The sequence below is a fragment of the Aquila chrysaetos genome, chromosome 4 (genome assembly GCF_900496995.4).
Source record: "Aquila chrysaetos chrysaetos chromosome 4, bAquChr1.4, whole genome shotgun sequence".
NCBI classification, from domain to species: domain Eukaryota; kingdom Metazoa; phylum Chordata; class Aves; order Accipitriformes; family Accipitridae; genus Aquila; species Aquila chrysaetos.
Genome location: NC_044007.1, coordinates 66,015,306 through 66,042,597, shown reverse-complemented (window position 1 = coordinate 66,042,597; position 27,292 = coordinate 66,015,306). Strand labels below are relative to the sequence as shown.

Sequence of the window (27,292 nt, the reverse complement as noted above, 5' to 3'; positions counted from 1 at the left end):
AGTAGAAAAGGAAAAATAGCAAAGGAGAAGTTGACGAACAGAAATAATTCATAATGAATTTGAAAACCAAGCAGCATTTAAGGCGTCGGGACCGGCACACTGCCTGCTGGGTCTCATACACCCTCCTCTTGGGGATCCCCTCCTATCACTCCTGGAGTGCCATTATCACACTCTCAAGTGCCATTAGCACTGCCAAGTGTTTGTTTAATCTAAATTATCTCTATATGCTTATTTGGACAGACCCTAGCCTGCAAGTCCTCCTTCACACAGTACCTCACGCACCTTGCATTGACCCTCATTTGTCCTTGAGACAACAGATACCCTGTTCATTAACCTGTAATCTAGCTCTGTAGCAGTGTGTGACTGCAAGTGTGGCTGCACTGTTTCAGGGCACCAGTACTTCAGTCGCACAGAAAAATTGCATTTTTCTGGCCTTTAGGCTAGGCATGAATTTCTGCTCCATGGGCGTGTGTCCATCTGTGATTTTAGTTATGCAAACTCTTCAAACATACACTTCTTCATTCACCGGTTCAGCAGGAATTCACTCTGCTGCTGGACGTGTTATTGCTCAGGTTATAGAACAACTAGCCCGGGGACACTTTTGTAAACTCTGGGAGATTGTACTGGCATTCTTCTCGATGACATACAGCGACAAATTTGGTTCCTAATGGTCAATTCAACACACTAGGCTCAATGCTATCTGCAGGTACATATAGATGACAGTACCTAAGTGGAAAAGGTTTGAGACACACAAATAGTTAAATTTAGCAAATACACTGCTTTCTCTTTTTCAGCGGTATATAAGTAAAGATGTGGCTAGACTCACTTATTTAAAGCACCAGGAGTGAGAAGTGAGTAAACTTTATATTGTCCAAAGTAGAAGTGGATAAACATCATCTGTCTCAAGTACATCCCAGCTGCAGCTGAGACCTTGACAAGCACCATAGGTCATTTAGTAAGACAAGTGTACAGATACTGTCAGCTAATCATACAAGCCATGTCTGCTTCTGTTTTGCTCTAGGTAGAACCAGCAAATTACATGAGAAAATAAAAAAAATAATTTGAATATTCAGACCATGCTTAATTTTTCCAAGTAATTTCTGAAGTTGCCTTCAACAAGATAAATTTTAAGAAGGGGAAGAAGTTACTGGCTGATCAGTACTTTCTAACAGCAGAGAATCCAGTATTTTAAATGTTGTAGGGCAATGATATAATACATTATTATGCTTTAACATTTTGCATTCAGGTGAAGATGGGAGACTGGCATACGAACAGCTGGACAAATTTCCCCGGGAATTTGTAAAAGTTGGAAGCCGCCGTGGAACTGAAGCTGCCACAGCTTTTTAGGTGGAAAAGAACCTGCCTACATTTAACAGGCATTAAAGTAGGATGGAGCTGCGCTTCAGTGTGGGGAGCAGAAGGAAGACTTGGAAGAATTCTACGAGATTGTCCCAAAATGTAGCAATTTACAGACTTCTTAAGGAAAAGCAAAATCTAAAATCCAGCTTCAGGGTTCCTATTGGCTCTTCTTTGCAGCTTATGATGGAGCAGTTGGATGTTGAGGAACAATACTTTCTTGACTGATTCGTAACAAATAATGTAATTGCAGTTATTCAGCCTCAGCAAACTTCTGTGAGTTTTTAGAATTTGGCATCTTCATATATTTTACTGAGTATTACATTTACTTCCTTGAAGTTGTCGTGAAAGCTTGAGACGTGCGATACTGTATCTAACAAGGACAAGTAGGAGGCCACCTGAGCAGGACTGCAAAGAAGCTTTCTCTTCAGCCCCGGGCTAAGCATCTGCTGCCATGCAGTGTCCCCAGCAATGCTCCAGCGGCAGAGAACATCACTCGGCTTTCTCAATTTTGTCTCAGTAATAAAATACAGAGCAAGTTTCTTCAAGTTTTGCCTCCAGAAACAGCATGATGTAAACCCTGGGAGGTGTCACTTTGGTGACTCATTCTAAATGCCTCCGCTGGTCTTTTATTTCCTTTCTCTTGCCCTGCAGCAACAAGCCATCATTAATCCAGAGATTTGTGAGGGGGATCAAACAATCACGTAGGCTTCTGAAAACTAAATGAAAAGGTAAAGTGCATTTATTTATTTCGAGAAGAAGGAGTGAATACAGCTAATTGCACAAGTCCCCAAAGCCATTTTGTCCCCTAAGTTGCAGGCAGAATTAGATTTCATACACTCTAATTAGTGGATCATAGCTTCTATAGAATGATTTCAATATAAAGAACTAGAACAAACTAAAGTGGACCTCGGAGGCAGTAATAAACAGAGGGTGAAGTGAATGCATTCCCTTCTCCCCCTCACTGCAAGGATGAAAGACAGCAAGTGCTTCAAACTGTTGATTACGAGCCTTAAGTTAACAGAGGAGGTGAATAGAATTTAACAGAAGAGTGTTCCTGTACTGTGTTCATTATGCATGAAATGCTATTTAGATGTCAATTAAAGTATCCAAATTTGCATAGACTACATAGAAAAGATTGCAAACAATTCACATCAAAAGGAAGCCTTGTGCGCCAAACATTGGCAGGCAGGGGTCCTTTTGTTTTGGGTTTTTTACTGTGAATGTTACAAAAATGTACATATCTGTATATTTATAAATATATATATTCTTCCTTTAATTAAAAGTACATTTTGTACAGTTCAAAAATGCTTGTTTACTGAGGGATATAGACTCTTTTTGCAGAAGGTGAAATAACCATGTTATGGTTTTTATACCATACCTATCCCATCAGCTGAATTCTTCCAAGGTGTCCTTTTGTACTGACTTCTGCTTTTTTTTTTAATTTTTTTTTTTTGCTTTTAGTTTTGTGGCATTTGTACTCACCATATTTCCTATCACATTTAAGTTATAATAAAGATTATTTTTTAATTACTAAGCACATCAGTCCATATGTATAGTCACTCTTTCTATCAGCAGCCTCTCCACTGTGAGGCTCATACAACCTTCAAACATCATGCGAGTCAGCTCCCAGTACCATAGGTGGCTCAGTAAAAGCCACCTACTTGCAGCTGGATTTTGGGCAAACTGTTAGGGAGTTGTTTAATCATATTAAGGGAAAAGGCTTCTAGGGAATATTTGTCTTTTCAAGCCTGGTCACCAGGACACGACTTCATGATAGTCTCAAAACAGTTTAGCTAAATTAATGAAGTCATCTGCTAGATTTCTGACAGCGTAGAAATAATTTCATATCACATAAACTTTGTTAAGACTTAGAAGAACATTTTACAAAAATATCTAAATTAGAGCAAGTGAACAATACACGTAGCAAGGACTACTGCCTGAGGGTGGACAGAGAACTGCAACTTCTTGTGCAGGGGGAGAAATGGTGCAATACTAACTTGTGTTTTAATATGCACAACTCCTGCATTTTCATCTTTCCACTGGCCAAGGGGGGATAAGTGGCAAACTGTTTTAGTAATTGAAATAAACACACAAACCACAAAAGTAGGAAAGGTAGACAAAGGATGAAACTATAGTGAAAACAACTACTCTTAGTTGTACCTCTGTGAGGTGAACCAAAGCACATTTTTAAAAAGCCAGTTTTAAACTAAAATGCTATTTTGGAAGCAAGGGGAGGACTGTGCCCTCTCAGTGTTCCTTCTCTGGTTGCTTCAATGTGTGTGTGCAGGCCCTTGCTCCCGTCCCAGAGCATCAATCAGCAAGAGGCATACGCTATTTAAAAAGCAGATGAGAATATTCTTATTGTTCCCACATCTGTCAAAAGCTCCTACGTGTAATACATACTGTCAAAAGCTTGCTTGTAGTTTGCGTATCACTGTGTGCAACATGACTTTGTTAAAGCAAAAGCTAGGATGTCATCAGGTTGCAGGTGCCTCTTTCTGAGCTGTTGCTTAGGCACGAGTGAAATAAGTTTACTTTCAAGCAAGCACTAGTGCCTTACGTTTCTAGCTACTCCTAGTTTAAGTTCAGAGCAAACCAGCTTTGCGTATCATTCAAGATGCTTACCAAGAAAGGCTCCACAAGGACTAGCAGAAAATATGCTGAAGAGGCTCCAGGACTGTTACCAAACTTCTGCTGATTACATCTTCCCTTTTGTGAAGACAGACTCGTCTCAGACAGAAGACGCTCCTTTTCCTCTTGCAAATATTCAGGCTTAGGGCGCAGACCTGGGGAGCACAGAACTGCCTATGGAGCAGAGAGCCAAAGCTGCAGAGAGCACAGGGCTGCTCACATGTACAGGTACCATGCCAAATGGAGCTTGTATCTGCTTACTTTCATCTTATTGTAGTTTTAAATCCACCCTTTGAGAAGTTTATTAACCTAAAGCTGATCTGCCACACCATTATGACCATTAAAAACCACGTATCCAGCTCATACGAACCAGATAGGAGCAAATCCTGCTCTCAAAATCGAGGAAATCAATGAGGAAATTCACAGGAATTTTAGTGGGAACAGTTAGACCAAATTTAGTACCTGTTGTGGCATCTGAGACTGACAAGCTTGAACCTGGCATATAGACGTATAGAGGCTAAATTTCACTTTAAGCATTTATACTGTTTTAGAAAACTAAGTAAAACAACGAATCACATTCTAACATGATTCATGACAACATATGAAAAAAAACCCCACACTCAATTTAAGAACAAAACCAAGCAAAGTCCCATGAGTTTCTGCCCTCAGGGTAACAAACCCTTGAAAAAGTGAACAAACCTTAAAGCTTCCAAAATGAGAAGGCAAATTAAAAGGAACAAACTATGTATTTGTCTCGTAACTTATGCATTTTTATGCTCGCAGAGCTGACAATGCTGCCCTTTCCTACCACGTTAATGCAAGAGCTCTCCTTTGTGTAGTAGGAAAAAACAGACGCACAGAGATGAATGTAACAAGACAGATGCTTACTGACTAGCAAAGAAGGAACCAGCAGGCAGTAATTATAAAACTTCTTTCTTAGGGCTGCAGAAGGTTGTTGACTCAAGCAAATTTCAAGGTGTGGGCCACAGCAGAAAAGTATGTTAGGAAAAAGTTCCTGTACCAAAATAACTCGGCAGCAGTGCAGACTGAAGAAATAGGGAGCTTGCCAGGAAAAGCGTACTTGGGAAAGGGGTTTGCGTGGTGGTTTTGTTGGTGGCTTATTCTTACCTTATGCTTTTCAAGAGCTATGGTAGTTTTCACTACCGCTGCCATGCTATTGTCTCTCTGCGTTCTGCCCAGTAGCTATAAACCTGTAGTGCCTTCACTCTGCTACCAGTAAGAGTCCTCCTCTACCCAGTATACCTTCAGAGAAGGTATCTACTATAGCTTTACCCTATGCTGCAGTCTGATATATACAGATTATTGCTGACTTTAAGCATTCAAAATTAGGAGTCAATACGACTGCCAGACTGGGTATCTCAAGTATGGAACCCTGCTTTGCTGATTTGCAATGGAATTATCCTGACGATAGGATCCACAGCACCTCCCTTCAAATGGCTGCGGTGCTCCCGGGGGTACAGCAGAGGTATCGTCATACCCAAGGGTTTCACCTTGAACAAGGCCGTCCACGTTTCATTACAGGCGGTTTTTGGCAGATCGACAAAGCGGCAGCAAATTCAAGTTTCTCAGAACACCACTATCATTTGCTGAACTACTTTGTGTAGTTACAAGAATGGAAAGAGAAATTAACAATACACAACAAACATTTTCTGCTGAAGAAAATGTCGATGGTAACATTGCAGTTCAGTCTCAAGAACAACAGAGCACTGGAAACACACTGTCTTGGCAAACCTTCTGCCCAAAATCTCAAATGCAGTCCTGAAAACAACCTCACATGGCCCTTAAGGAAAAGTAAACGGATATGCATCATGCTTCCTTGCAAAAATCAATGACCAACTTCATTGCTTATGCACAGGCTGCAACATCAGCTGCAACACGCGACAATGCCGTAGGCCCTCATGTAAGCGATACAATGCCAAACACCAAGTGAGTTTCAGTTGCCTAGCCAAGTAGTTATTATGGTCTAATTCACTTCTCCACACATTGTCTTAAATACAATGGGTGTTTACACTAAAATTGTTATTTTTGCTCAACCAATTAGAAGCTCTTCCTCACACAAACCATCCAGCTGCCCCACAGTTTGCCTGCCTTTGCTAGTCCCTGCACAGCTGTTCCTTCCTGAAACATCTGACACCTGCAAATGGCCTGTCTCCCCGCACTTCAGTCTTACATATCCGAAATTCTGTCCTGTTAGGACACGCACATTTTATGGGAGAAGTGCTAGGACACAGTAGATGCATCCCACTTCTGAGCAGCCTTAGGATACTCCAGTGAAAGATGAGATTATGGCCATAGCCTCTGCAATGAAAAGGAGTTGGCATGCTGGTCAAGTTGGTACACAAAAGCATTTATGACTTCTTGGAAAAAATCACATTCTGCAGTTAGCTTCCAGAACTGGTAGTTTTATTCTGCTAGACAGAATGTTCTCTGTAATTTAGCTGGATATGAAATTTGTCTTTGGTGATATTCAGCTGTTACATAGCTATGTGTCAGTGGTAAATGAGAGTTTCCCTATATACTTAAACAAAAATAAAAGGTCAGATTGTTGTAAGAGAACTAATTACACAAATCTCTATATAATTTCTGCGCATTTGACAAACCTTTCACACATGCATACAAAGTTCCTAGATTTACTATATAGTTCTACTGCATGCATGTTTTAAAAAACACTCAGGAATTTTCAGGACAATGAATGAAACTTGATCCTTTTAGATTACTTTTAAGCAGCAATTAATGCATCATCATAAAACTTCTGACATTACTTTCATACATTAATATTTCTGATATAGTAGGCATAAGGAGATTGTTTGATCAAGGTCCAATACATCCATGACAGAGAGAGCATGTATATGGCTTTTATTCCTATGCCACAAATCAGCTCTCATGCCTGGTCTTCTCCTGCAGCATGTTTTTTCCAAGACTTTATACAGCAAACTATCCTCTATGCTGATGAATTAAAAGTTAATAAAACCATAGCAGCCTTGGTTTGAAGACTTTACGTGCAAGTGTACATATTACTAAGTAGCACATGTCTTTTTGATATAAAAAGTTCTTCTATTACAGGTGGGCCAAATGCTGCAATACATCCATCAGCTTATGTGAAGAACTTGCACGATTTATTTTGTACACAACCCATTTCGACAGAAGTAAAGATCCAGCTACTTAAGGGACTGTCTTGTCTGTTATTCAAATAAAATCAATCAAGAAAAAGCACAAGATTTAAATCAAATAAGCATTCTTCTTTACCATTTTGATGAAAATAAGGAAGAGCCAGATGCAGATAATGCATGCAAATTCTGGATTTGTTGCTTTCTGGCAGTTCTTTGTTCTAACAACAGCCCTTGTATTATAGCAGTTCACAGAGCAGGAGGTAAAACGGTGGAAAAGAAGTTGCACTTGCTGTCTCAGTTGGACTGGTCTGCCTGGCCAGCTAACTATGCAAAAGTGCTTTCTTCCCTTCTACAGTCTCTGCAAATGCAAAATATTCCTGATGTTTAAAAATAAAGCCACCTCAATAATGACTGTTAATATGAATAAACTAAACTGCACTGCATAAAGACTATTATAACAAGTTAAATTTTATGTTTCCTTATTTTCTATTGTTGAGGAACTACTTTGATGTGAAAATTGCTCAGAATCTGAGATAGGAGGTTTAAGTCACTTGACAGTATTATCTATTTCTTTTGATCAGAAAACAAAGGTTACTCTACAGAGCAGTTATCCAGCATCCAGTTGTTTGTTTTTTCCTCAAACATAGCATCAGTACAAATTAAAGGACACACCTTTGTCACCATTTCTGCGCTGTGATGGAAAGGATTATGACTAAGCACCCTCCAGAGCACAAATTAGAAGGTATAATCTTTTGTTTACGAAGTTCCCAGGAAAATGTGATGCCTCACCTTCTGGTTACCAGATTCAAGGTGAAATGGAAGCCAGAAGGAACATTACTTCCTACAACAGTTGGGACATTCACAACTGATTTCAGTTGTGAAACATCTATTAAGTGACACCCACAGGGAGACAATAAGATGGAAGGAATCTAAAGGTGCCAATCTGATGGCTCCACAGAGGTATTCACACACAACCTGAAGCACCCGTTTTGGCAAAGCCCAATAGATCCATAAACCAGAATCCCGCCAATTATCTCCCCCTCGTGAAAGCCACTCAGCTTTAAGCTCTTCACAAGATATTGCAATGGCCACCATCTTTTAAAGCCTATACTTGGAAGACTTTGTTACAGAACAACTGCTGAGTTGACTCAGGACTGGAAAACCTGTATTCAACTTACACTCCCCTTCTACCTCAGTCACTTTCAACAGCAAGCATTTTTCCCCCACCATATGGATACCAGATAAGGTGCTCAAAGCTTAAAAAAAAAAAGAGTTCTTTTTATTTCTGTAAACCCTTCAGAATATCACTGTCTTGATAAAAAGGTGCCTTATCTCTTGGTAAATACCAGAGCAGTACTTTGAAAACAGACCTTGAGTTTCCTTTCAGAATAGCTCTGCAGTGTAGGTTGCTTTCTCTCAATCTAATTTTCAGTACAGCTGCAATTGGGAGCAAGAACACCCCACCTTTTCTTTATAAGCCAATAAATGTATTTCTAAAATAGACTGTCTAATACTTTCTACTTATATAAGCTCTCATCTATACATCTTGGAAAAAGCTATTTTAAAAGACAGAGTCAATTATTAAAAAAAAAAAAAACTAACAACCCACAACCCTGACTTTCATTACCCATTCTTGACTTTCTGAACATCACCAACAGCACACAAGTTTTGCCTCCCCTCTCCACCAAAACCACTCTGTTCTCCAGAATTCTGGAAACCCAAGGAGTTAAAAACTGCCCAGGCACTCCCTACAAAATTTGAAAGCTTCCATCTACAGTAGTCACAATTGACTTAAACCTAGAACTAGCCATTCCCCACTCAAAACAAGAGGCTATTTTGGTAAGGCAAAGATTTATTTATCAATTTGCATATATCATGTCAGACCAACTGATAAGATATTTACACAACAGTTTGAAATACACAGTATTTGCATTTTATACAAGCAACTAAGAGCAGCCTGTAGTAAGTTTTCTATGCAGTATCCAGATAATCCCACTGCTACATAATTCCAGTTAAAAACCAACATCTGTAATGCTTCCACAAAAGTTCCTATACCTGAGAAGTTTTAGTATATCCTTTCAAGAGGAAGTCTGCAATTAAAAGCCACATACATAAGCCTATTTAAAGGTTGTCATTCCAGCTGCAAGTGACTTGCTTCCTTTGAAGCAAGATCCAATACACTCTCCCTTAAGCCACATGATACTTGTGATGGCCCTTCTTCAGAAGTGCTGTCTGCATCATCTCCACAGTTAAGCTCTTCATTTTCTTGTTTGGATTCCTCTAGAGCCAGACTCTTCAGTGTCTCAAGATCATCAGGTGCTTGCCCAGTTAGCCTCTAGAAAGAAACAGAAGACAATGAACTTAATACTTTTTCTACTTAATTAGCCAGTGAAATAAGATTGTGCATATTGAATTAAGCAAACTAGTTATCTTCATTTGGAGGTTGTTGATATAATTAAAACACTCCTCAGTCACAAAAATCTTAGACACTTGAGTTCAACTCAAATTGCTACCTCTAACTCACAGACCACATCTGCTTTGTTGACTGTTAAGTCTTCCTTAGGTTCTTCAGTAGGACAGGTTTTATCTTAGGCAACCTAAAATATGGGAAACAGCTCCCAAGTTAAATATTACTGTAGTACTATATAGGTTTAATTTTAGAAAAATCACTATACAACAGGTTAGGTTCATAATATTTAGTCAGATATAATGAAGCTACATTAAGTCAAGAAGACCCAGCAGTTTCTAGCACTTGATGATCAAACTAAAAGTTCCTCACCTAACCTGATCTAAGGAAGAAAAACAGGACTGTAAGAGGCTGCTTTTGAGGCTTCTGGTTGTTTGATATATCACTTAAGGCTCATTAAAGCCTCAGAAGTAAGCAGCTTACAACTAATAAGTGAACTCAACTGTTGAGGAACTGCAGAGAGGTTTCCAACTACACTAGTTCTTTAAGTCCTTAAGTCATTTATCTTCTGCCTGTGGGCTTATCACTAGCAAGAGCAACCCCTGAACACAAAAAAAAAATTCAAGTGTAGCAAATTAGTGGAGTCTTTCAAGACTGATCTAAATTGCACTAACTGAAAATTAACTTGATCAAGTTTACTTCTTGATTAACCAAGTTGCTTGCAATAATCCTCCATTTTGTTTCCACCTCCCCAGTCTAATCAGAGAATCAAAATATTTACCAGGCACACAGCTTCATACTCTAGTTGAGAGCTCAATCCCTACAAAACAACCTAGCTGATAATTTTAGTATCAAGGTTCCATGGCTATATATTTATCACAGCTTCAGAAACTGTTACAGACAATCCATTCCCAGTAGAAGAGTCATGGAATCAGTGACACAACTACCTGTCCCCAAGGGATTATCAGAGGAAACTGTTTTGAAATTTACAAGTTTATGAACCCTACAGACTTTGTGCATTAGCCCTTTTTGGGCCATGAAACTGGCAATTCCTCAGTTAAACCTTGACTTTAAAGAGCATAGGTGCTCCTTTCTCCCTCTCACTGCTCCACTTCATGTCCCTGTTTCAAGTTTAGTTCCTCAAAGGACACAGCCAGTACAAACACTTCATTTAGCCAGCAGCCTCACACAACCTATTAAGCATTTGAATTTAAGTCATCTCAGAAAAGTGTAAACAAACACTTCCTTCCCTTGTCACAATATCTAACTTGCAAAGCCTGTTCTGTCAAGACAACAGGTTGAATCTCCCCCTCAGAAAACATCATTCTTAGTACTTTTTCATTATTCCTGTGGGTTCTAAGGTGGAAAAACTCATCCCCTGGAAGGGGGCTTTATGCCCCTGGATTAGAGCAATCCCACAGGAAACAAGTCAGACAGTAATTTAATTTTAAGAGTTGTGTAAGCACACAAAACAGAAGTCATGATTCATTAAAAATACCTTTGCTGGTTTCTCACTTTTTCATTCTACAACTTTAACTGAAAATTCCTTTAAGTACCTCAATCATGCTGGTCATATAATGCACATGTTCAGCAAGGGACATTAGCTCTTCATTTTCTTCTTTTAGGCGGGCAATTTCACCATCTTTCTGTTCGATTTCTTTGTGCAACTGAGTTCAAATAACAAAACGTTAAAACCAGGAAGACAATGGCCAGTGGTAAAGAAGTTGGTTATCTTTCACTAGCTACCTTTTCATTTTCTTGAAGCACTTCATACAGAGCCTTCCTCCTTTCTTCAGCCACTTCTTTCCAATACTGAGATGAAGGACTTCCTGAAGTAAGAAGCTACAGTAAGTCTCTGCTAAGACTGGATTCTTGAGATCACCTTAAGATATTCAACTTGTATACAAGTGTTCTATAAACTGTGATAATAAGAACTCATCCTATATATAGTTTTCCCAGAGATTAGTTCTAAACTTACAACTAGAGACATAAGCTTACAGAAAACAGAGTTCCTACACTGTATTAATGGCTATACAGGTAGAGTCAAGAAGCTGCCTCAAGCATGGCAGCAGGGTTTGCAAGATGGTCACATTTGCAAATGTCAGTCTTAATGTGTACTTTGTGGAAGATAAAAGTCTTACTCCCAAGTCACTGTCCATATTGGGCTTAATAGTTCTGAGAAACTGCAAACACAGCACACTAGGCCAAAACAGGGCTTCATTTCAATTTAATTATTAGTCACTCAAAAGCTCGTAGCCAAGGGAAAGTAACAAACTACAGGACTTCTTAACACTGCTTGCACACAGTGGTTCTCAGCTACTGGTTAGGATAAACTCATTCTTAAATATTAGATATCTATACTGTATTTACTATACTGTAGAGGATAAGTATCATTAATTCCTGCTAAGCATTAAAAAAAAAAAAAACCACAAAGCCCGTATCTAACTGACAAAGGAACCATGTTTCAAGTTATGTTCCAATGCCAGCATAGCATTTTAAGCGCAAGAAAACACTTCAGGAATTACCATATACCTTTTATCATGAGATCTACAGCTTGAATGACATCATTCATATTCCCATTTTCTTGCTCCTTGTCCACAGACACCTCAGCTTTACAAGCCTTTGAGGTGAACTTGTTATTCCAGAGTTTCCTTTTGACTGAAGATTTCTTCTGCATAACACACAAGCAGGTTTAACTTCAGAGCAACATTTCAGCTTTTTTAAAAATACATACTTGTAAGTCTGCTCACTCATGACTGCAAATAAGTCTTTATAAGCTCCGCTTTCTTCACGTTATAGTTCTAGTTTGCAGACATCTTCCTTGATTGCCATAGGTTTAACAAAAGAAAAATCTCAAACATTTTCCTGAAGTACTCAGAAATTCCTAGTTTTTAATATTGTTTATTACTAAAACAATAGTAAGCTTAAGTTCTGTCACACATCTGTTAGCAGATTATGTTTTTTCAAATATATTAGTTTTCAGTTAAAAGCTCAAAAGCATTTCACTACGAGTAGAAATAATTACACATCTACAGGTTATCTTTTAATTCATACCTCATTATGTCTGCCAACCAGGCAACCTGTTGCTGAAGGCTGAATCATTTTAAGAGTCCGTCTTGGGGCAGCACTGCATGTGGTGTCTGTGAGGTACTTCTGAAAACACAAATATGGCTTCAGATGATTGCCAATCTTCTCCATATGAACTGAAACTTAGGAATTTGTCATGCTTCCATTAAGGTAACCCATGGTTCATCTTCTCAAGACAAAAGATGATACTTTAGACTATGTTAAGGCTTGTGTAAAGAATGGGATCTAGTTATTTGTAGCAGGGATGGATCTTAGTCACATGAAGTTATGTTCAGTCCCTCTTAGAAAACTCTTACACCCTTCATAAAGGAACCTGAACAGGTCTTACAGCAGAAATATTCTGACTAGATTTCAAGGCCAGTTACAGCGCAGTGACGCACGCAAACTTTAGCTGAAGCTCTCAAAGTTATATTTTTGACAACAGCAGTATTAGATTTTGGTGGACAGAGACAAAAGTGACTGCAATTGCAAGGTCATATGGTAAAAAAATTACACACATCACTTCAGGCAGTGCCTGGTTTTTGTTACCTGTGAACACACCCTCAAGTGGTGCTCATTTAAATAGATGTGTTGCTTCAATTATTCATTAAAATGGATCTAAAGCTTTCTTGCTTCGATCCAGAAGGCTATTGTTTTGTATAAACAGTATGTTTATCACCTTTCCTGTCATGCATAAGTACCCATTTCCTGCATTAAACCTTTCTGATTTGAGTTGGTTACACTGCCACCATGGGATAGCAAACAGTGGCAGACAACCAAGCAAGAATAGCCAGAATACAATGCCACACCAGCGTGAGAAAGTTACCGATTCACACTGTACTTCATATGACCAGAGTTCGCCTTCCCACGGTAGTTTCTGCCACCAATTATCCTACTGTTGAACTAAAGGACAAACACTAACTGCTGTGGGAACAAGAATCACTCTGTGTCAGACACTGCTTGCTGCTATTAAAGGTTAGAGTTAAGTATACTCTGCCAAGAAATTATTGACTAATACTCGAGTTAACCCACTGAAAGTGCAAAAAGCCACACTGAGGGATTTATACCCTAGAGCCACTATAGGACAAGATTACCATGTATATAAGTCAGACTTATCAATTGGCAATTTTCATTAATACCAGAAATTTTCATCACAATCACTCTACGCCTCATGATAAAGGGCTTCTAGCCTCTATTTTATATGGCATTTGTACAATTCCGGTTAGGGCCTACATTAAACGGTTTAACAAAAGTCTTGTAACAAGACTGGAATAGGTATAAACTGTAGTAACTTCTTACCAGTCACCCCCTAAAAACTTAACTCCTTTACACATTCCCACCAATTCCAAGGCAACTATGGTTCATGGGGGTGACTGTAGAAACAGAACTGCCTACATTAATACTTCAGTTAAACCATGCTCAAGTTAAGACAGATTTAACTCTTAGCAAGTTCATCCCTATAAAGGGCAGGCTACAGAACCTACTCTACAACCCCTTAGTAGCCAGACTGATTCAGTAATCAAACTAAGGCAGGTAGCCAGCACATTAAAAAAAAAGTGTCACATGGAAAGACAGCAGCTCAGTGTCAAACAGACTTGCTGAGCAGTAAGAAAAAAAAGTAGTCATAAGCACATATGCCCAAGCAGGACAGATTGTTCCCAAGCCACGCTGCCTGCCAGGAGGTTACTCAAGCCAACAGGACATAAGCCAGGTGGAAGCACATTGCAACAGATCCCTTTGTATTCCGTCAGTGGATGTAAAACTTGTGTCAGAGGGACCCGTTCCTAGAGAACTGAGTGCAAGCCTCGCAACATAGCAAATTCTGCGTTTGAGATACTCTTGGTAAATTTCATCTTCTATTTTCTACCCCTTATCGGCTCCCATATTCTAGTTCCAAGGCTTTAAAGGCTATACCTGCAAAGATCCTGATGATTTCTCCGCGTTCAGTTTCTGCCTCATTTTGGAATTCATAGGATCACTGCAAAAAAAAAAAAAGGTAAAAAAAATAATAACAGCCGGCTACAACTGAAGTTCAGGCTCACTCCTGACAGAATATTGCCATTTCAGTTTATCAACATTTATGACAATGGTGGTGGCGGGGTGGGGGGGGGGTCCTACCACACGCGCACACCCAAGATGGCGGGGGGGGGGGGAAGGTAAGCACCCTCCCGCCAGCCGCGCGCCCGCAGCGCCCCTCCTCGCTCGCCGGCGCGGCCAATGGGGAAGCGAGGCAGGAGCCCGCCAAGGCCCAAATGCGCGAGCCGCCCCCGCTCACCGCCAGCCGCTGCCCTTCGCCTCCCGCCAGCGCGCGCACCCAGCCAGCCCCCTTCCACCCGCGCCCGCCCTGCGGCTATAAGGAGCGCGGAGGGCGGGGGGGGGGGCGGTCACGTGATCCGCCGGCCGCTCTCCCAGCCAATCGCAGGGCCGCGCTTCTGCCATCCCGCCGGCGGAGCCACGCCCCGAGGGCCGCTGGCGGGAGGACGGGGGCCGGAGGGGCGGGGCGGGGAGGGCGGCCTGAGGGGGCCGCGGAGGGTCTGTGGGGGGGCTTGGGGGCCTGAGGGGTCGGAGACCCGCAGGAGGTAGGGCAGAGTAAGTGCTTCTGTAGGTGGCCTAGGGAGAGCTCTTCATCTTGAGGAAGGTGAGAGGAAAACTCAAGACTACAGCACTGGGATATGAGACACCTCAGCCATGAAGTACCCATCCCGGCCCTGCCAGTTGCCTCGGCGGGTGGGGGGGGGGTACAGGCCTGTGTGGTGCACTCTGCGCCGTGCCTGGCGTCATCGGAACGGAAGCTGTAGGAAATGAAACACCCGAGCATTGCCTGGGGCTCATCTTGGCTATTGCAGCGTTGCGTGGGAAGTCTGCTGCTTCCACATTCAAAATCTCCCTGGAGCTTGAAACTAGGTACAAAGTGTCTCTGGCTGCTTCCTCAATCCCATTATTTGTTGTAGTTTATAAAGACGTTGTACCAAACCAAATTTAATCACGTATCCACTTTATTGTTATCACTCCTATCTAAATACAGTGCAATCTGCAAAACTGGGGAAGAAAACTAGCATGCTTAAGCCACAAAACCTGATACACAACAACAATTTTACATATGATACAGACTGCAATTCGCCATTAATTATGCATAAGGTATGCTGTTAAGTTTGTTAGAGGCCACTTTACAATTATGTTCCTGCAAATATTTTCATGTTTATCTTTTATTTATGCTAATGGTATCTTCTGTGGTCTTGTGAGTAAATGTTTGTAGAGTTAAGGACACATTCCTTGCAATAAAGGTCTCAGCTAGCTTAGAGCAGCTATCAGCATTTATTCCAGGCAACATGATGGAGCTATTAGAAATTAGGATAATTACAGAGAGAAGTATTTATTTACTGTGCCCATCTGTCAGTTTTCTGTTTGGAAATAAACTGTATGGCACTTATGAGAATGCCTTAAGGGGAATGTCATGGTCTGATGAAAGAAGGGCAGAACATAAAAAATGATGAATTAGGAAATCTTTAAACAAGGATAAGGAAATAAAGCTGATCTCTCTTGCATGAACTTGTTCAGTCTCCCATTGACCCATTTAAACTTTCATTGTCCACAATATCCTTTGCCAAGTACTTCTACAGCTCAAATAGCCATTGTCTGAAGAACCTCCTCCTTTTCTTTTTTAATTTTGAACCCCATTCCGATAGCTTCATTTGACGGCCCCAGTCCTTGCACAGGAAGAGACAGATTACCCTCCAGTTCTCTCTCCCAAGTCTACTTAGCCATCCTTTACATGAAAGCTGTTCCATCTTTCTGCTCTTTTGCGAACTGTATGCTGTTTTGTTTGCCTTTTTAACCACTGCTGAACATCAGGCTGAGATTCTTGTGGAAATGTCTGTCATAAGTCTGAGATCTGAGTCAAGGGCACCCTCAGTAAGTTCGCAGATGACACTAAGTTGGGAGGGAGGGTCGATCTGCTCCAGGGTAGGAAGGCTCTACAGAGGGATCTGGACAGGCTGGATCGATGGGCCAAGGCCAACTTGAGGTTCAACAAGGCTCAGCGGTGTCGGGTCCTGCACTTGGGTCACAACAACCCCATGCAGCGCGACAGCCTTGGGGAAGAGGGGCTGGAAAGCTGCCCAGCAGAAAAGGACCTGGGGGTGCTGGTCAACAGCCGGGTGAATATGAGCCAGCAGTGTGCCCGGGTGGCCAAGAAGGCCAACGGCATCCTGGCCTGTATCAGAAATAGTGTGGCCAGCGGGAGCAGGGAAGTGATTGTCCCCCTGTACTCGGCACTGGTGAGGCCGCACCTTGAATCCTGTGTTCAGTTTTGGGCCCCTCACTCCAAGACAGACATTGAGGTGCTGGAGCGTGTCCAGAGAAGGGCAACCAAGTTGGTGAAGGCCCTGGAGCACAAGTCTTACGAGGAGCGGCTGAGGGCACTGGGGTTGTTTAGCCTGGAGAAAAGGAGGCTGAGGGGAGACCTTATCGCTCTCTACAACTACCTGAAAGGAGGTTGTAGTGAGGTGGGTGCTGGTCTCTTCTATCAGGTGGCTGGAGATAGGACAAGGATATGGCATCAAGTTGTGGCAGGGGAGGTTTAGATTGGATATTAGGAAAAATTTCTTTACTGAAAGGATTGTGAGGCATTGGAACAGGCTGCCCAGGGAAGTGGTAGAGTCACCATCCCTGGAGCTGTTCAAAAACCGTGTAGACGTGGCATTTCAGGACATGGTTTAGTGGGCATGGTGGTGCTGGGTTGATGGTTGGACTTGATGATCTTAGAGGTCTTTTCCAAATTTAATGATTTGATTTGATCTTATTCTTGAACGATGGTCAGTTCAAAGTCTGTTGTTCAATATGTGAAATTAAGATTTTTTTTCCTATGTATGTTTTTACATTTATCTACATTGAATTTCATCGACTGCTGTATTTGCCAGTTACTCAATTCCATAATGTCCTTCTGCAGTTTTTCAGTCAGCTGTTCCTATTATCTTGAATAATATAGTGTCATCAGTAAGCTGTAATCTCAGTAAGCTTTGTCTTCTATCAAGAAAATAACACATGCAGAAATGTCTATCTAAATCACTAAGGTTCTGTTACAGTACTAAAAAAAAAGTTCATGCTCTTAAGTTAATTTAATTCTTGTTGATTCTAGAAGAAAATTTGAAATTTCCATATTCCAAAACACTAGCTGATATGCTGAACTCTGGTCAAACATACATATGAAGCATTAAGTCTCCTTTCAGAAGGATCGGGATACAGGTAATGTGTACATAAACACAGTATCAAAACCCTCCTATTTTTATGTTTTATGTATTGCTATATAGCAATATAAATATGCAATATAAAATACATTATACAAAAATATTTAAATTATATGCACGCATAGATTTATATACATAAAAGGCAATGTGTGTATGTCTGTGTCCTGATCCAATGTCGGGGAAGGTTTCGATATGATCCCAAGAGCGAGATTAAGACACAAATGAGGTCAAATGCCCTATACCCAAACCAGCTTTTATTATCAAAAGTAGAAAATAATAGCGATAGGATAGAATGGAAGAAAAAGGCAGAAATCAAGCAAGCACTCGGGATAAGGTTGCAAGAATAGTCACCACCATGGATCCAGCAGCGTCCTCTTGGTCCTCAGCCTTCAGCTCTTCGGTGGCGGGTGCACCCCACAGCTTGTCTCCATAGTTTTTCATAGGGCACGGTCCGATGCATGCACATACGTACTGTTCACACACTGTAGGTTTCATCTATCACACAACCTTCACGTGATCAACACCAGAAACCAGTACGTTATCTCAAGGACCACGGTTTCCATGACAATGGCAGCCTCCGCATTCCTGCGTGCTTCGGGCGGCTCCAGCCCCGCTCCTCCTCGGATACCTCAGTGGCCTGATAGTCGTCCTTATCGCATTCAGCGGCCCGAGGAGTGTCCTGCTTAAACAAGCCATCCCAGAGACAAATGGCTCGAGATAAATAGTTCACAGTTCAGTCTCTCACACCACCCCATGGTTCAAAGATTGCTTCAGGTCCCATGGTGGTTTTGAGAAAAGATAGTTATGTAGAAAAGGCCAGAAAAGAGCATTTCATACAATCCATACTACCAATGGCATGGTTTGACGCACAGCGCGAATTTGTTTAACACCGTCAGGTGAAACAGTAGTTACAAATTGCATATTAGTTACAACAGGTTGAGTCAATTGTATAAAACATGGAATGATACATGGTAAAAACAACAACATGGCAAAACCACATAACAAGTAGAATAGGATTCGCTTAACCCATAGACCACCAGGGAGCCAGGAAAACATATCAATGTACCAGCCTTTCCATGTCTGGACAGGAACATGGGCCAGCTTTTTTATTCCCATGGTAATTTGTTTAACAATTTTCCCGCTGTCATCAATTTTTAAGCAACAGTTAGAATCATTTAGTTTACCACAAACAACTCCTTCTTTGGCTAGCAGGTAATCGAGAACCATGCGATGCTGTAATATTGCTGTTTGCATTTGTGTGGCTTGATCCACCAATAGATCAAGGGCATGGGCTGTCTCATTAGTAATGATCTCTAGAATGGCTTGTAACCAAATGATGCAATTTAAATTATAGATAGGTTCTCGAGCACTGCTAACCCACTCGTTGGGGTTCCAGGTGGCAGGTCCATAATGTTGTATGATATGTTGAGCGGTCCACTCATCTTTGCCCCAGGTTTGACCACTTCCACCTGCTATGGAACTATCAGTGGACTGCCGATATCCACTGAGATCATCATATACCTTAACACCCAGTCTGTCACCTTCATCCTCCGGGAGCAGAAAAAACAAGGGGCAAATTACCCCCACATAACACACTCCAGTCCAATTTGCTGGTAACAGTTTGTAGGCATGTTGGCCACACACCCAATAGTGGCCCTTTAAGGCTAGGGTACCATTTTCAAACAAACGGGTGGGTGTCTGTGGTGACTGGAAATATGTTGTATTACCTACTCCTAGAGGATGATGTGATGGACTGTTCATCAACAACCTGTCCACGGTTTTTCCTACCTCCTCCGTGGTGCCCCAACAGATAGGAAGTCCATCCGGACCTATGCTCAAATGTCCCTGACAGTGGTCTTTATTATCACTTGACCACCAAATTTGAGTCCCGTCAGGGAGCTGAGAATATGTTTTATCAGTGAATTTGCATTTCCAGGCACCGGAACCGTGGTGCCAAAAGCAGGTAACATTAAGACGGTTATTAGACTGATCAGTGGAAGACCAAAAATCGGCAAACTGTTTTCTGTGCCCTGTTTGATTCACCCAAGCCCATTTGGGCCAGCAAGGTACAAAATTTGGAGAACTGGAGCTCAAGAGGCAACAATATGCCTGGTCATCCTTTTCTGGCAATGATGCGGTTGCCCCGTGGTTTGAACAATCAACTGGTCTACAGCCATCAGTGAGGCAATGGCTGCCGTAAGTATAGGTCCAGTTGCACTTGCTATTTCCTACAGGGACACCATCTTTCTGTGTTCAGTTCAAGCAATATTCGCCTTGGACTGGGTATTGTATTGCCCAGGGCTGTGTGTCTTCACCGCAATAAGAATCCTTTTTGACCTCACTGTAATTACTCGCTAACCATTTCGGGGAAATAGGGACAGCAGTCCGTGGCCAGCTTTCCAAACCTAAGGGCCCACCACATACCCAACAGTTAGTCAGATTAAAAGTGTTGGCCACTTGCTGGCCTAAAACAATAAATTCATTTTGCCATGACAAGTCAAAAAGGGGGGGGGGGGCGCAAGAGTTCCCCCAAATATTAAAGGCAGCAACAAGGGCTGACCAAAACAACATCTGCGGTGGTATGCCAAACATCCTATAAATATTAACAAAAGAATCACCGACAAAACCACACAGACAATCAACAGCTTCACATGTTCCTTCAGGCAGGCTCCAGAGTCTTCACCTGAAAGAGAAAAGAAAACAGACTCGGTTCGTTCTAAGGAACCGGAAACAAGTTGTTATTAGAAGGATGGAATAATCCACCTGGTGTTGATCTTATGTTCTTTTCCATGAGCATCTTTTGCTTTCCAAGCATATTTATTCGTCGGGGTTTCCAGTACCAGGGGTACAGCCCCCCACCATGGGGAGTTCAACTAAGACTGGTTGGCCCGGCAAATGTGATGGATTTCTGGGATGACCCAGGCCATCTGGGGCTGGTATAATGGTTGGGGCCTTCGGGCAAAATGCTGTAATTTTCAGGCACCCATTTACTCCCCAATGACTTAACAGTAGTCACTGCATCCCATAGCCGTTCAGCCCATCCTGGCTTATGTGGTTTGAGGAAGCATTTCAGTAGGCCATTCATTCTTTCCACAATTCTGTTTGCCTGTGGATAATACGCATACCCACAAGATTCCTTCGTGGGTTGCCCAATCTTGGACTATTTTAGCAGTAAAGTGGGAACCATTATCCGACTGAATTGACCACGGTTTGGGGAAGGTGCCAAACCACTCTTTCAAAGCTTTCACCGTGTTTTCCCCAGTAGCTCTGGCAAACGCTTTGGCTTGGACTAACCCTGACACTATCTCTACTCCAACTAACACATAATGCTTTCCTTCTGATTTTCAGAAAGGGCCAATGTAGTCCACTTGCCAAGCTTTCCACAGCCCTTTCCCTTCCCTTGAGTGTAGGGGGTCACCTTCCAGGGGGTGTCTTTCTAAGCAGGTACGGCATTGTTCACAGGCGGACACACAAGTTTTACGTTCTTCCCTGGTAACTGGCCAACCTCGAGCATGGGCTTCACAGTAGAGATCTTTGACCCCTGAGTGTTTCCTCTTTACATGTAGCCATTCTAACAATCGCTCCCAGTCTTCTGCTATTGGGGTGTTCTGGAGGGGAGCTAATTGCGCTAATTCGTCAGCTTTGCCATTCCACTGGCTAACAGGCTAACTGGCTTGGTGGGAAGCCACCCAGGCTACTGCAACCTTTCCTTGTCTAGCAATGGTTAGAATATCTTGCCACCTTTCTTTCTGCCATACAGGTATCCTATTGACCTCCCACTCATTCTGTTCCCAGAATGGAAGCCATTCAGTACAGCCTTTAAATACGGCATAGGAGTCAGTATAGATATAGACAGGAGAGGTAGATTGGGCTTCATGCTGGAAAACACTCCGTACCACAACTAATTCCCCTACTTTAGCACTACTTTCCCCTTCAGTGATTATTTGTTCATTGGTGTCTATGCAGAGTGCTACAGCTCAATATTTCCAAGTTTTTCCTTCTCGCTTAGAGGAAGCATTGGTAAACCAAACATCCTGCAACTGCTTGGAAAACAGAGGGGCCACTTGTATTACAGGAGGGAGTTCAGGTGTTTCTCTATCTGGGCTCATCTCTTCTTGAATGGTTAACGTCTTGGCAGCTCCCTCAGACACTGTAAAAATGTCACAATAATGCTCTATCTGGGCATACCACTTCCACACAGAGGCTCTCTGAGCCACCCCGTCAGGGGGTGGAGTTCCTGCTAAAACCATTTTGGTTACCTTAAATGGGCCTCTAAGCACTACAGGCTGTTGCTGAATAGTCTGTTCAGCCTCTCTCAAGGCTAAACTGACTACAAACAAACCCTTCTCCCAAGCAGTATGTCTTTTTTCCACATCCTTAAAACTGCGAGAATAGAACCCAATAGGTTGAGTGGGTCCTTCGGGGCCTTTTTGCCATAAATGTATTGATAGCCCGCTCTTGGCAAATCCCCATTCAATATGGACGGGGTCTGTGGGGTGAATGGGACCAAGAGCTTGATGGGCAGTCACCTCAAACACTAGCCACTGCAATGCTTCTTCGTGGGGCTTAGTCCATTCCCACTGAGCCCGTTTTCGCAACAAGTTATACAGGGGTCTTGCAATAATTGAAAAATCAGGGATATCTTTTCTCCAAAACACAAGTAATCCTAGTACGTGCTCCAAATCCTTTTTTGAATCTGGCATTTTAATCTGATCTAATGAGGAAAGGGTGTCTGGTGGAATACATGTCATTCCTCCCTTCTACCAAATTCCTAAAAACTTTACTTCGCTCGAGGGTATTTGTATTTTCTCTGATGGAATTTTCATCCCCAAGCTTTATAAGTGGGAAATTATTTTATCCTGAGTTATCTGAACTTCTTCTGTCTCATCCCCTCCCACAAGAATGTCGTCGATATATTGGTAAACACTGACCTCCTTCTCTGTCTGAACTACTTCTAGCTCCTGCGCTAACGCATGATGGGCTAGAGTGGGGGTGTGCTTATATCCTTGTGGGAGTTGGGTGAAAGTAAATTGCTGACCCTCCCAAGTGAATGCAAAGTGGTCTTGGTCCTCTGGTTGCAGAGGGACCATAAAAACCGTATCTTTAACATCCACTGTTGCCATAATCGGGTGGGCTCGTTCCTGGATTGTGGTTATAAGCTCAGCAATATTAGGTACCGCAGCTGTCAATGGATCAGTATTTGCATTAAGTCTGCAATAATCTATAGTCAATCTCCACTTGCCGTTAGGTTTTTGTACTGGCCACACCGGGGAGTTAAAAGGAGAGTGGGTCTGCCACCCTGTAACCAACTTTTCTAATTTGTCTGTTGGCAGCCTGTCCATTATGTCACGTGGGATCCCCTTCTGCTGTCCCTCTGCCCACAGCCTATTACGTTTTTTCGGGATGTCTCTCCCTCCCAGCCGTTTGGTGAGGGATGTTCTCTTGTCACTCCCAGGGTGCGGAACTGTTTTTACTTCCGTTTGCCTCAAGCCCCTGGAGTCCATTTTGGTGGCTGGAAGGTTAACAGGAACATACTTGCGCCCGTAATTAATCAATTCCTGGGCTACTTCTCCCCAAGTCCACATTTTCCTACCTGGGGGTCGGCGGTGCCCATCGGGCGTGAGTCCTTCTAAAGCAGCCGCGACTCTCTCACCCTGGGGCATCGCCTGTATCCTTCCTTGTAATTGTATACCAAGGTGCTTCAAAGAATCGGGGAGCCCCCTTATAAGGGGAGTCATTCGCTCAGGATCTACCGGCATCATCATGGGGGACTCCTGTCTAGGCTCTAATTTTCGATCATACATCATCTGCAGACAAGCCGCCTTCTGCACACTCTCCACTAATTGATCAACAGTCCCCGTAATCGCGAGGGGATCCCCCCTCTCCAAGGGGTTCAAACCCCCCGCCCAATAGGCTGCCCGTTGGGTTAAAGACCAAGGGGCACGGTGGTTCCCAGTAGTTAAAACCACTCCTGGTCCCCAGTACCCTTCCGCCTCCTTTTCACTTAACCGAATGTGGTCCCCCCCCGACAACGATACTCTCCACACATACTCCGTTTCTGACTCCTTAGGGGTTCGGCCAAATTCCTTTTTTAGTTTCGCCAACTCGGTGGCGGTATAGGGGACCTCTTTAGTTGTAACATGGGGGGACTGGTCCTGCTCATCATCGTAAATATACTCAGTTTTGACTAAGGGTTGCGACGAAGGCGGTTCTAACTTCTCTACTCTCTCTTTTGCTGCCTGCAGGTCGTAAAGGGGGTAGCCGATTTCTGATCTTGGGGGAAATTCCTCGCGGACAGTATCCGCAAGGAGCCGCTCCTTAAGAGCAGCCTGCAAACGTTTCACTTGGTTCTTTTCTCCTTCGAGCTGTTCTTTTAATTCCGCCACTTGTCCCTGAAGGGACCGAGCGAGCTTTTGGAGGGATTCAGCAAGCTGAGATTCTGCAGCGAGGCGGCAATCCCTAGCCTCTATTGCTGCGGCCAGGCTGGCACCGAGAACGGCGCAGACAACCGCTTTTCCCTTCCCTGACCGCACTCGAGCGGCTTGCTGTAAAGCCACCACCCGATCAACAACGCTCTGCAGATTATACCAGTTTCCCCGAGCCCAGTCTAGCCCTGGCACAGAGGGTCGCGCTTTATGTTTTTCTAAAAAATCAAACAAAACTTTTTGCTCCGCAGGGGCAATTTTAGTGTCACTCATCTCGTCTAAAGCGGGGAAGCGGTCGCCTCGGAAGGCAGCACGTAGATTTTTAAACAAACGCGACCCAAGCTCGCCCCCTCACGTTCCTCAGAGGTCTCACGTATGTGGGAAACAGGACGGCACTCTCCTCTCAAGGGATCCTCTCCGTGACGCTAATTTAATGTCCCGATCCAACGTCGGGGAAGGTTTCGATATGATCCCAAGAGCGAGATTAAGACGCAAACCAGGTCAGATGCCGTATACCCCAAACAGCTTTTATTATCAAAAGTAGAAAACAGCAGCGACAGGATAGGATGGAAGAAAAAGGCAGAAATCAAGCAAGCACTCGGGATAGGGTCGCAAGAATAGTCACCACCGTGGATCCAGCGGCGTCCCGTTGGTCCTCAGCCTTCAGCCCCTCGGCGGTGGGTGCACCCCACGGCTTGTCTCCACGGTTTTATAGGGCACGGTCCGATGCGTGCACATACGGACTGTTCGCGCAAGCCCTGATCAACACCAGAAACCAGTACGTTATCTCAAGGACCACGGTTTCCATGACAATGGCAGCCTCCACATTCCTGCGTGCTTCGGGCGGCTCCAGCCCCGCTCCTCCTCGGATACCTCAGTGGCCTGATAGTCGTCCTTATCGCATTCAGCGGCCCGAGGAGTGTCCCGCTTAAACAAGCCATCCCAGAGACAAATAGCTCGAGGTAAATAGTTCACAGTTCAGCCTCTCACAGCCTGTGATACAATTTTTGTCATACTAATGTTTTCAAGTGAAACTTTCTCAAGGACTGCCTTTTCAAAATTCAGTTTTCATTCATAAAAAGTTTTCGGGTAGATACACGGTTCAGAATTGGAATAGCTGCTTTTGGAAATGCTAATAATGGGAAAGGACCGAGGTAACAGGAGATGGTTCTAATATGACAGATTTGTTTGTTTTTCCTTTTAATTTGTTCCTTGCTGGAGGTTTATGACAAAGGTGCTGCTCCTTCAATTTGTCCAGCTGAAGAACATGTCCTGTTATGAACTACTGTGGCTCCAAGTCTTCCTTCAGTTCAGTTTCTTCAGTTTGAAAGGTTTCTCAGGAGTCCCTTCACCATATCAGAAAGAACTCTGAGAGCTTATTATTAGAAGCTTATTCATAGTTTTAACTGTGGGAAAAACGTAAAATTACATAAAAATATCATGAAAACGTTTCAGGTTACTTTATTGTAGTAATTCTCATTTTTGTGGCTGAAAGTTAAATTTAATGACAAGGTATGGCATTTTTAGGGAACTACAGACACAGGGGCAGAGGAAGAGACACACACACCCCGGACATGGGGGGATGGAGGTGGGGGCAGACACTCCCCCACGGACACGGGGGGCAGGGGGAGGCACACACACACACACACACACACCCCCCCCACTGCCCCCCCTGGACACGGAGGCATAGGATCCGGGCAGAGACACGGCCAGGGCCGTCTGCCCCCCGCCCTCCTTACGGCTCTCCCCTCACCATCTCCCTTCGGCATTCAGCTCCCCACTGTGCATCTGCAGCAACAAAATAAAGCAAAGTCAACCAGATGCTGACAACTACCCCAACCAACGGTAAACCGTCCACGTTTTGACGTCTTCACTCCACTAACCTTGTTGATCTGTGCTTTGCGCTCCAGTCTGCCATGCTGAGCCAGTTACATCAGCAAGTTCAAGAAAAACAGTAATACCCGTGAGAAGCATGCACCCATCCCTCTTCTTACCCCCACCGCAATAGCCGGACTCCCCCTTTCCCCCAGCAGCCTAACATCGCTCCGCTCTCCTCCAGTTAAATCTGACCTCCAGGGTCAGTGGCCGCATCAGGTGCCCGCGTGTCTAGTCGGGCCGGCTCTGATGTCTCGGGAACCGCAACCTCCGATGCCGGGCCCGCCTCGGGAAAATGCAGAGAGGCACACACAGATGTTATATACCACTTCCCAAGAGAGAGAGCCTGCCGTACAAAACGGACTGGCAACTCCTTTTGACCGACTTAAATACTCGGGCAGCACAGAGACCCCAAAAGAACAAAACCCAAGCAATCGACCTCACTCCCCATCGCAGCCCACAACACTGTCCGCTCGCCTTTGCTGTTGTGCCTTGCTTAACTGTCCTGCTGTTACTAACTAACTGTTACTGCCGGATGATTCAAATACAGGTAGAGGCTGAGAGAGCTCAAGAACTCACAACAGACAGGAAATAATTAAAAAATAGCAATAGGCAGCTTCATCAAAGTAGACATAGCATCATGGTTTAACCCCGGCTAGCAACTAAGCACCATACAGCTGCTCACTCACTCCCTCACAGTGGGATGGGGGGGAGAATCAGAAGGGTAAATGTGAGAAACTCACTCATGGGTTGATATAAAAACAGTTTAATAATTAAAAATATATTTAAAAAAACAGTTGTAAGAGGAAAAAAACCCCTAACAACAAAGCAATTGAAAAATAAACCCCAAGAAAAACAAGCAATGCAAATGAAAACAGTTGCTCACCACCAACTGACTGATGCCCAGCCAGTCCTAAGCAACTGGCTACAGGACAGAGGGAGGAATAAAAAAACAGGATCAGGGAGACAGGGGAAGACGTAGAAATTAAATTTTAAAAGTAATGGTGTACCAGGCAGCGTGGAAAAAATAAACAGGGAAAGGAAGCTGGTAAGAGAGAGACATATTAAAAATTTAAAAGGCAATGGGGTACCGAGCAGATTTGGCAGGAGAATAACAAAAGTTTTGGGAAGCCATACATGTAGGTGGGCAGG

General features: G+C 43.2%; 4 protein-coding genes across 8 annotated transcripts in view; 1 reads left to right on the top strand and 3 right to left on the bottom strand.

Annotated features, from left to right (window-relative positions):
- Window positions 1-2,893, top strand: part of RIPOR2 (RHO family interacting cell polarization regulator 2) — a 69,636-nt gene extending 66,743 nt beyond the window's left edge. For all 3 annotated transcript variants that reach the window (XM_030011878.2, XM_041123029.1, XM_041123028.1), the window contains one exon: window positions 1,247-2,893. In XM_030011878.2, the coding sequence (XP_029867738.1) occupies window positions 1,247-1,347 (101 nt within the window). In that variant the 3' untranslated portion in view covers window positions 1,348-2,893. The remainder of the gene's footprint in view (window positions 1-1,246) is intronic.
- A 6,062-nt stretch (window positions 2,894-8,955) lies between these two features.
- GMNN (geminin DNA replication inhibitor) lies at window positions 8,956-14,971 on the bottom strand. 2 transcript variants are annotated; one of them, XM_030012728.1, is made up of 7 exons: window positions 14,870-14,971; window positions 14,509-14,572; window positions 12,583-12,681; window positions 12,061-12,199; window positions 11,275-11,357; window positions 11,085-11,195; window positions 8,956-9,456 (listed from the first exon to the last, which is right to left on the bottom strand). In XM_030012728.1, the coding sequence occupies exons 2-7, from the start codon at window positions 14,563-14,565 to the stop codon at window positions 9,253-9,255; spliced, it is 693 nt and encodes a 230-aa protein (XP_029868588.1). In that variant the 5' UTR covers window positions 14,566-14,572; window positions 14,870-14,971; the 3' UTR covers window positions 8,956-9,252. The 2 variants fall into 2 exon arrangements, with proteins under 2 accessions (XP_029868588.1, XP_029868589.1); XM_030012729.1 differs by having other exon boundaries at window positions 12,061-12,196.
- Window positions 14,972-18,087: 3,116 nt separating this feature from the next.
- On the bottom strand, window positions 18,088-25,236 carry LOC115340722 (endogenous retrovirus group 3 member 1 Env polyprotein-like). Of its 2 annotated transcripts, none has more exons than XM_030012694.2 (2): window positions 24,891-25,236; window positions 18,088-20,523 (listed from the first exon to the last, which is right to left on the bottom strand). In XM_030012694.2, exon 2 carries the CDS (start codon window positions 19,599-19,601, stop codon window positions 18,672-18,674), a length of 930 nt encoding a protein of 309 aa, XP_029868554.1. In that variant the 5' UTR covers window positions 19,602-20,523; window positions 24,891-25,236; the 3' UTR covers window positions 18,088-18,671. The 2 variants fall into 2 exon arrangements, with proteins under 2 accessions (XP_029868554.1, XP_029868552.1); XM_030012692.2 differs by having other exon boundaries at window positions 24,894-25,236.
- Window positions 20,517-24,898, bottom strand: LOC115340721. The gene has a single exon (XM_030012691.2). It carries the CDS (start codon window positions 24,536-24,538, stop codon window positions 22,676-22,678), a length of 1,863 nt encoding a protein of 620 aa, XP_029868551.1. The 5' UTR covers window positions 24,539-24,898; the 3' UTR covers window positions 20,517-22,675.
- Window positions 25,237-27,292: the final 2,056 nt, after the last annotated feature.

Excerpts from the sequence above, each read along its gene's own strand:
- GMNN (XM_030012728.1), bottom strand. The coding sequence starts at position 14,565 with ATGAATTCCAAAATGAGGCAGAAACTGAACGCGGAGAAATCATCAGGA. Across the intron at positions 12,682-14,508 it reads AATCATCAGGATCTTTGCAG|AAGTACCTCACAGACACCAC; the intron begins GTATAGCCTTTA and ends TTGTGTTTTCAG. Across the intron at positions 11,196-11,274 it reads TGCTTCAAGAAAATGAAAAG|TTGCACAAAGAAATCGAACA; the intron begins GTAGCTAGTGAA and ends ATTTGAACTCAG.
- LOC115340722 (XM_030012694.2), bottom strand. The coding sequence starts at position 19,601 with ATGAACAGTCCATCACATCATCCTCTAGGAGTAGGTAATACAACATAT.
- LOC115340721 (XM_030012691.2), bottom strand. The coding sequence starts at position 24,538 with ATGAGTGACACTAAAATTGCCCCTGCGGAGCAAAAAGTTTTGTTTGAT.